The sequence below is a fragment of the Melopsittacus undulatus genome, chromosome 10 (assembly GCF_012275295.1).
Source record: "Melopsittacus undulatus isolate bMelUnd1 chromosome 10, bMelUnd1.mat.Z, whole genome shotgun sequence".
Lineage (NCBI taxonomy): Eukaryota > Metazoa > Chordata > Aves > Psittaciformes > Psittaculidae > Melopsittacus > Melopsittacus undulatus.
Genome location: NC_047536.1, coordinates 30,738,670 through 30,748,061, shown reverse-complemented (window position 1 = coordinate 30,748,061; position 9,392 = coordinate 30,738,670). Strand labels below are relative to the sequence as shown.

General features: G+C 46.4%; 1 protein-coding gene across 3 annotated transcripts; it reads right to left on the bottom strand.

The window, feature by feature from the left end:
* Positions 1-1,494: 1,494 nt before the first annotated feature.
* On the bottom strand, positions 1,495-8,948 carry GHRH (growth hormone releasing hormone). Of its 3 annotated transcripts, none has more exons than XM_031046995.2 (7): positions 8,740-8,948; positions 6,152-6,251; positions 5,321-5,452; positions 4,347-4,451; positions 3,606-3,743; positions 3,183-3,279; positions 1,495-2,618 (listed from the first exon to the last, which is right to left on the bottom strand). In XM_031046995.2, the coding sequence occupies exons 2-6, from the start codon at positions 6,229-6,231 to the stop codon at positions 3,216-3,218; spliced, it is 519 nt and encodes a 172-aa protein (XP_030902855.1). In that variant the 5' UTR covers positions 6,232-6,251; positions 8,740-8,948; the 3' UTR covers positions 1,495-2,618; positions 3,183-3,215. The 3 variants fall into 3 exon arrangements, with proteins under 3 accessions (XP_030902855.1, XP_005146807.1, XP_030902856.1); XM_005146750.3 differs by having other exon boundaries at positions 1,495-2,360; XM_031046996.2 differs by having other exon boundaries at positions 1,495-2,360; positions 3,606-3,740.
* Positions 8,949-9,392: the final 444 nt, after the last annotated feature.

Sequence of the window (9,392 nt, the reverse complement as noted above, 5' to 3'; positions counted from 1 at the left end):
GAATCCTCCAACGAACTTCACGTGTGAGGCCTTGCTACTCTGTAAAAGCTTTTCCCTGCTGCAGTTGTTCACACTTAGCTCACTGTTTCTTGTCTCTGTGATAGTTCCTACCTTTTTGCTTATCGTGAACATTACCCAAGATGCCATAGAGGTTTAATGAATTCCTCTGTACTGCTTCAAAACCTGATTTCATGCTCCAAGTCCTGTGGGACAGATGGACTTTTAAGCAAGAAATAGCTAAGCTACTACTCACAGTGTTTTACTGTGGAGTTCCTTTTCACCCTGGTGAGCATTTTTGACCCTCATATTTTGTTTCTGCCCACTTTGTTGTTAAGTTTTTCCACTGATGCTTGGTGCTAGGACAGTCTTTTCCCTGTGCCTGTAGAGCTCTGGTACATTAGTGAAGGTGAGCACAGATGTGATGTGTCTTTTCTAAGCTGTATGTGTTGCTATTGATTTTCTGCCTCCTTGGCTCTGCATTATTGAAGGTGGGTTTTATTCTTCTGGCCTTTTGTTCCTCAAGACATTTTCTGGTTTCCTTTGTTTGCTTTTATAGTTAATCTCCCAGAGTTTGAGCATTTGTCTTCTCATGTTGATGCATACTCAACACTCAAATGAGTCCCTTTTATACCTGAATAGCTGCACTCATACAGCTATTTATCATGCAAACTTGGGTCTCTCCAGAGTGGTTTTAATAGGTCTTCTGATTTTATTGGGAGTATCCAATCCAGTGTTTGCATACAGCTTTGCTGCCACTTAACAGAACTTTTAACTGGTTGCTACCATGTTTACTTACTGCTTTAGGAAGCTGCTTTGTTTTTCACAATGCCTTTCCTTGGTGCAAGTAAGTCCTGATGGCTTCAAGTGTGTTAGCTGCTACTGAACACATAGAATCATAGAATGCATTTCACAACATTCACAAAGGCGTTCAGAAACAGGCCTGCTGGGGTTGTTTTTACTTTGGTGTGTTCTTTGCCCAGCTGTGTCTGCAGCAGAAGGATGGCCTGTGTCTCACCAACAGCTGCCTGCCTGTGGTGGGGTAACAGATTACCCACTGGTGCTCTTGCCTCTGCCACAGCTTCACTGATCTCCCTCAGCATCCCCTTTTTTGCTTCCCAGTGCTGCTGGGCAGTTTGTAATACTTTCATAGTGTTGGAATTGTACAGCCTGAACAATGAGAATGTAAGTGGTAGGGATTTGGTGCAAGTATGAACTAATACCCATGCATACTGAAGCTTCCCATCCTAAAATATGGTCACCTGAGGAAAAATATTGCAGGCTAATGAGGAACTGCTTGGGTGCAAGGAGGGATGGTTTCAGAGACCTTAATATGTTTGCATGCCACTTTTTCCAACCTGGTTGAAGGTATTGGTGTTGTACCTGGTGCCTTCATTAGCACAGGCACTTGTCTTTGAGTGACATCTTCCATTCTGGGCCCAGAACCAAGAAACTAAGGTCTCAACAGACAAAGAGCCATCTTCACCTGCTGTTGGACAGGTTTATTTAGAACAATTTTTATTTCTTGCTAATGGGGGAAAAGCAGCCCCCATCCTGATGTTATTTACATTTCTGAAGACATAATTATTACAGAAACAACAGAATTGGGGTGACAGGGAAGGAAGGAGCTGCATGAGAGCACTGGGTTAACAAACATTTACAGTTGTAACTTGCCACTTCAGAGCCACTGTTGATTTAAAACAGTGCCAGCCCAATCTGATGCACAGGGATCTCCTTTAACTCTTGCAGAGCTGTAGCTTCAGTTTGGACACCTCAAGGCTGAGCAGGAACTTTAACTGAGCATTTTAGAGTTCAGTGTTGCTGCCAAGGAGACAGTAGCAGCCCACAGCGGTGTTTCTAATAGGTGGTAGTCATGTGGATTCATGTCTTGCCTCTCCCTGATCCAAGCTGTGTGTGGTTGTGCTATCAGCATCTATTTAGAGGAGGCTACATCAATGTACAAAGTTGCCTAAAGGGGCCTTTGGGTGGCTTCATTAGTCAGGCCCTCAAACAGAATGATAACTTGGCAGAAATTCTGCTCTGCTTTGTGATTTAAAAGCCTTAATCAGTAGACAGCATGTCCCCAGGATCACAAGTGTACTGGTTAGTTTAGCTTTTGTATGTAAAGCAGCTCAAGGTTAAGCCATGGAGGTGGTGTTTTGGTCTGATTCAATACACAGCCCAGTATTTAGAGAGGGCATTGAGACTGTAAAGACTGAAGTAAATGAAGCAATGCATCAGAACTGTGTTCCTTTGGACAGATCTGAGGAGCTTATGCATCAGTTTTGAGCTGCTCACACCTGGGAATGTCTTCCTTGCTGTGGAGGTTACCGTACAGTCAGGCTCAAGAGCTCTGAGTTATTCTAGACAGAAGCAGGAGGAAAAGAGAATTATGAGGAAACTTTGCGAGCATACACAGAAGCCTTTTAATTCTTTGGAGGCTTGTCCTGGCTGACCTTATTTGTGGAAAGGTAACCAAGTGAAGCATCACAGAAGAGATGCTGAAAGGCCACATTCTCCCAGCTGAATCCATAGGCACAGTTTCTCCCCCCCAACCCCCTTCAGTATGCACAGAGGTCTCTCCATGCCCCTTTGTATTGCTGATTGGACAGGTTAAATTTCTGTGGGACAGAGAAGTAAGAAGAGGTTGCTTCAGTCAGAACAACTGAGGTTTGTACGAGTGAAGATTTCCTGAAGGTTGGACCATCTGCCGGTTCTCAGCCCCCAGGGCTGGCAGGGTTTACAGTGTAATTCAAAGTTCAGGTGGTGACTTTCAGGAGTGAGGGGTACAGGAAACAATAAGACTTCCCCTCCTATTCAGTGCAGGGAAAACCTGAAGTGTCCCAGGGATCTAGAGGCAGAGTCTGCTCCTGGGGGAAGGCTTTTGTCTGCCTTTAGCCAGCTTAAAACACTTGGGCACAGAGGCTCAGATGGCTTTACAAGGCTGCAAGCCTGTTACCACACATCCACATGCAGCTTCACAACACTTGTGGTCTGTTCAGCCTGACAGGACTTAAGGTACTTGATAAAATTGAGTGGGACTTTTTTCCCTTTAAATTGCAGCAAGCACCTTTTTTTCATGGGCACTAGTGGGAGTTGGTGTCCCTGAAGGGAAGCCTTCAAACAGCTTGAGCAGTGCAGAAGCAGTGTGTTATGTACAGAACTGAGCAGGGAATGGTACTCACCAGAGCATGGGGAGATGAAAAAGGGAGAAATATTTACATGAGCTTAGCCAGGGTGCTGGGAAAGCCTTCTAACTGACTGCTGGAGATGTCCTGAGGCCTGTGGAAGAAGAGAATGGGACAGTGATGGTAGGATTGGGATTGAGGGAGAAATTTGTTCTTTTTCCACTAGTATTTTACTGAAATACGGGGTTGAGAAGACAGCACAGTGATGTGGTGTGGGCTGGCTCAGGGCAGGCTGCTCCTATCTGCACCCTACTTGTCCATGTAAGGCTGGGTTATGGGGTTAGGTAAGAGCTTTATTCTTTCCGTGAGTGTACCTAAAAGATGAGATTAATCCAGAAGCTTTATATCTGGAAGCCAGACAGCAATAGGGACCTTGTCCTGTTCCTGCTGTGAGCAGATAACAAACTGATTCCCACCTACCTCTGATTCTGCAGAATGGCTCCCAGGAAGTCCAGCAGAACCATGTGCTGGTGATAGCGGCTGTCCATCAGGATGCTGTCAGACTGGCGCCTTGTCAGGAATCCGTGCACCCCTTGTCCTGGACTGCTCTCACTGCTTCTGTTATGCAAAGATGAGAAATGTCTTTGTTTCAGAGATGCTTCTTAGTCCCTCACTCAAAGTTTGGCTCAGGCTGAGGAGCACAGAGAGGAAACCTGCTGGGTCTGCACCTAGGGCCATTATGCTTAATTTCAGTAAGGAATTGTCAGCTCTGTTTGCTCCTGTGTTAGAACAGGGAGCAGAGCTGGCTTTCAAGAGACTAGTTGGTCTAGTTTAGTGGCAAGAACTGATCTGTCCAGCCAGAGCTCCCCAAATCATTGTGAAGAGGCTGTTTCTTTCTTCAAAAAAGGCCAGGGATACCTGTTTCCTGAATGAACATTGCAATTATTATTTGCAACTATTACTGCTTGTTGGTATTATGGTAGAGCTCTGATCTAATCTGACACAGACTTGGAGGAAAAAATTAATTAAGCTGTTTAATGATAGTTGTGATTAGGGGGATCTGAGACACAGGAATGCAGGATGCCCTTTGGGGTATGAAACAGCAGGAGAGCTTGCTTCTGTTTGCAGGAGAAGGCAGCTATTTCTTCTATCTGGATGAAAGAAAGCACCCAGTGTAATAACCGAACGTCAGCCCTAAGCCAGCAAAGGGCTGTGGCTTACCCGAGGCGTTTGCCAATGATGGTCTGTAAGAACTTGCGGGCAGAAATCTGCCCCAGGAACTTGCGGTAGTTGTCAGTGAATATGGCATCCGCGTGGCGCTGCGTCCTGCGGGGAAAGACAAGCACAGGCTGTGCTCACCCAGCCAGCCATGAACCTTCCTGGTGAGAAGTGGGTGCTTCAGATCACAAAATACACTAGGTGGAACACTGCTGCTGTCAGGGGCAGGTAACCACAGCAAACGCCTTTTGGTATTGGACTGTGTTAGTGTTGGAGGTAAAAGGATTTGAGGAAGCTCAGTTCTGACATGGAGGCAGCAGACAAAATGAGATGTCTGTTAATCAGTATCCATGCTAAAACAAGTGAGGAGAAGTGCCTGAAAACCAAAAGTGAGGTCAGAAAAGTGGAAAGGAGGAGGAGAACCCCAAGCTGAGGAAGGGCAGAGCGGGGCCTGGGACATTATGTGCTCTGCAGCAGCACCATTACCTCCTGGGAGGGCTGTGCCTGGAACAGGGTGACAAGAGCCTCCAGCAGGTCTCTAGCCTGTGGTTAGACCCAGGTTCCTAAATATCCACAGCTAAGGGGAGCACCAGCCACTTGGCTGCTCGCACTGTTGTAAGAATGAGTCCTCTGTACTTCAGAGAGAAATAACCAACCTTCATCTGCTGGCAGAGCTGGAAAGGAGAGGCTCTAATGACCAGCAGATGGATTCACAGGGCTTGATGGATACTGTGTTCCCTGCAGGAGCCCGGGGTCTGTGACCAGGCCCATCAGTACATCCCTGCTGCTGGGGGACAGCAGGATGATGGACACTGGTAATGGTGAGGGATCAGACCCTGCTGCAGTTGCAGGGCTCAGCTGGAGCCTGGACTTTGGTGCTGGTGGGACTAAGCAACCCTCTGGCCTGCTCCTGGGCTGAGGAAAGATCGTAACTGGTGTATTCTTGCTGCAGCAGGGCTGAGAGGTGAGGTACAAACCTTTTCTCAGTGGGGTCTGTTAATAAACCCTCCTCCTCCTGTTCCTCTGCTGAGGGGTTATGGCTCTGCAACGGGCTGCTATGCTGTAGCTGGAAGTTCATGGCATTGCCAGTAACCAGGCCTGGACTGTACCTGCAAGAGGAACCCAAGGCGTGAAGTGAGATGTGCTCAGTAGCCAGTCAGGGGTCAGTCTTCTCGACCACTGCTCCCTGTTCTGCTTTTTCTTTCTCCTTTTGCCATCCCCATCTCCTCAGTGCAAGTGGTTTTTGTCACTCTCCTCAACTAGAAACTGTCCTGAAGCTATTTCAGCAGTGAAAAGATGGTTGATAGAGCTGCCTCAAACACCCTTCCTCATCGCTGAGCTCCCAGCACCCTCAAGCAAAATTCCAGTAATTCTAGTGTCGTTATGCCATGGCTTTGCACAAGGCTAAAGCATTTTCTATGGCGTGTGCAAATCCACATTCTGGGACCTTGTGCTTCCATTGATTTGTAACAGGAAGTACACTAAGCAGCTGCAGAGTTCTTGGATGAGAATATCTGCAGTTCTGACTTGCAGGCACAGACTATAACCAGTGATGGAGCTGGAGGTGCTGCCTGCTCTGGAGATTGCCAGTTTCCCTTTACAGAACCAGCTGGGCTGAAATACTCCATCAGGTGCCTGCTGCCTTTGGAAACCACCCCTAGGCTAGTAGTGTACCCAGAGAATTAAGCCAGGGCAAAGAAATAGGTTTCACCAACACACAGTTATCCAAAGTGCTGGCAAGCTTAATTTGGCACATGCTTATTTTGCACAGAGATGAAGCAGCATGGCCAAAACACTCAGCAGCTTACCTGAGAGCTGGGTAGAGAGGAGAGGAGATGGAGCATGTGACTAAATGCAGGAACAGGAGCAGGGTGGCCTTACCCAGCATCTTCCACCCTTTGGAGTCACCTGAAATGCAGAGCAGTCAGTCAGTGGCAGTGAGGGGAGACCAAGTGCTGAGCTTGGTTAGCCAGACAAACCACAATAACTTCAGTCACTGTGCTTGGGTAGAGGGGGGGACTGGACAAAACACATCCCTTCAGGAGAGCTGATCTGCTGCTGTGTTGAGAGGAGCCCCCAGCACCACTTGGTGAGGTGTTTTCGTGGCCCTGAGCACCAGCTTTGGTGGAAGGTAAGATGGAATTGTGTGTGTTTGTCTGCCTTATAGACACTGCTTCATGTCCTGGGGCTGGGAATGACTCAGGGCAGTGGGCTGAGGCTGCACACCCTCAGGAGCTTTTGTCTCTGGAAGCGAAGGACAGGAGGAAAGTATTTCAGTGAATGCTCTTCCTGAGTTTCCATTGAAAGTGATTGATCTTTTGCTCAAAAAAAGTTTCTTTAAGAATGTGGATAGAAATCTTTAAAATACCAAGTTTCACTGTTCTGTCTTATTTCATAGAAGAAAAGAGCAGAAAGATGTTTGATCTCTGTAAGAGAGAAGAAAAACAACCTTCCAAATGTATACCAATACTTTCTTTCAAAAAGAGCGGTTTCTGAATGGAAATTGCCCAAGCAGCTTTTCTAAGCAGTGGGTTTTACTGATGGTGGTGGTAGGAGGGGGCCCCTTCTGATGGAAGACATCAGCAGTGAGCTCTGTTCTGCTGCTTGGACAGAGCTGCCCACTCCCCTGACTGTAAGATAACACAGTGAGGGGAAGTCTGGGTAAGGACTGGGGATCTTGCAAGTGGGTCTGATCTTGATACCATGGAGAGAACAGAACCAGTGGCAGTGCCAGAAGTGCAGGGACAGCCATGGGGAAAGGTGGTGCACTAAGAAATGGGGTTTCTTATCACAAACTCATTCTCAGCCTGGCTCCTGCTGCTTGTGCTCTCAGCTTTCCTGTCTGCTCCCCTGGGAGCAGCACCATTGCTCCTGGCTCCAAGAGAGCTTCTTGTGAGCTCATGGCTTCCTCTCATACCTGGTCTGCTATGGAATTGCTCTGGCTGCCTCAGACAGCTGAGGAATGCTCGAAGCAAAAGAAGTGACTGTAAGAGACCTACAGGGCTTCTGATTTTAGTGCAGTTTTCCTGCTTGCCCTCTTTTTCATTTGAACTTGAAAAGACATGCCTCTTCTCTGTCCTCCCCTAAATAGCTCCAAGACAAATCCCAAATCCAATCCTTCCATATAGAGGAGATGATCTAAAGCTTCTGTTGGGGGGTACCAGGAAAGTCTGGCACCTGCATCTGTAGAAAGTGTCAACCAGGAGATTTAATCAGTCCCAGGAAAGCTGCTGTGTGAGCTGAGAAGTATCCTCGTAAATGAAAACCAAGCCCTTTTTATTTCCTAGGATACAGCCCCAATTACCACTTTCTGTATCTGGTTTCTCATCCTTGCATGCTGGGTTTTCTCCAGAACCACTTTTTGTCCCTTTGAGATCTTTTTAGTTTTTCTTTCTCTATTATTTGATTTTTTTAATGGTTTCTTGCTTTGCTTTTCTCCTCCTGTCTTGCTTTGTCTTCTCTCCCTTAACTACAGTCTGCTTCTCATCCTAGCTTTTGGGGTGTTTCTGTCCCCCTTTTTCCCTTGGGAAGGAGTCTGAAATCAGGGTCCTGCACCCCTTCCCATGTTGCAGAGGAGACAGTGGGAATTGAAGTGTCTCCTGCAACTTGGAAGCTCTGCAAAGCCTTGTCACCTTAGCAGTTCCCCTGAGGTGAGGGACACCTTCCTTTCCATTCTGGCAGCATGTGCAAAAATGATTAATAAATAAATTGCCCTTAAGATGAAGAGCTTTTCACACCATTCCAGCAGATAAAGCCTAATAGCTTCATTCCACCCTGTGGAGCATTAACAGCAGCATTGTGGAAATGATGCTGGAGAGGTGGATAACTTATATCTTACTGATTCTGAAACCTTGACCTGATCACTCTTAAAAATACCACTGTGTAGATGAAATGAAGCATTTACCATGCCTGCTGTTTTGTAAAGTCTGTAGACTTTTCTAGTATGAAATCCTACATTAGAAAAGCAGAAAGCCTTGTCAGTGCCTTGCTCTGCCTCACGTTGCTTGTAACAACACTGTTGTGTTTCTCCTCGTACTTTGGTTTGGCTCAAACACAGTTTTATCAGCAGGTGAGTAAAACACCCTTCATTTTCCAGGGTAAAAGGAGCTCACACCAGTATAGCAAAAGAGGAAACTGCTACAGCCAGTAAGCATCTAACATGTTTTTACAAGGCTCATCTATATTATAATTCTATTTGTTTGCATTTATCCTATAGTTCAATTACTGTTTCATTCTATAATTTGTTACAAAGAAGTTTTGCATGATACAAAGGCTACTGTACCTGCCAAAGCTGATTACTGATGCCAATTTGGTTGCATTTCAGTGTAATTTAACTGTCTCCAATTTCTATATAGCCATTATCTTGTTACATGCACGTACAGAGGTTCATGCTTACCCTTAGAAAACAGGCGCTTCCTCGATCGGCTCCTGCCCCGGTGCTTCCTTCCCCTGTTGCAAATACAACTTCTTCTCTATAGAGCTGCCTCTGTGGGGTCTTGGGGACCAGACACGTGCTGAGCAAGGAGGATGCTCTTGGATCTCCCCTGGCTGTCCTCTGGCTGCCAGCGAGGTGCATCTCCTCCTTTTATACCTGTGCTCCCTCAGGAGTCCTGTGGGCTTCTACACGTCAGAGAATCAATTATTCTTCTGCATTTCCATGCTGTGTTTAGCATCCGCTTTCTGTGTGTGTGCAGGGATACAGGCAAGGAGGTTGTGGGCAGAGGGTTACGCCTGTAGTTAGGAGTCATTTGCATGCTTTAGCTTTCAAAGGGTGAAGAGCAAATAACAACAACAGTGATCTAGTGGAGTGAATGGCAAACTTGCTTTGCAATGTAAACTTCTCTTTCCCTTTGCAATTGCATTTTTTCCCTTTATTCCACAATGACAGTGAGTTAACCATTAGTACTTTCTCACACTGCCTGTGCAGGAGGGCTTATCTTTTTGCTGTCTTCTTTTTCTTTGATTATCAGCCTTTTCCTCCTTCTCCTTTGTTACTCACACCTGCAGCGTTAGCATGGCAGTTCATGCTTCAGTCCCTCACAAACATCA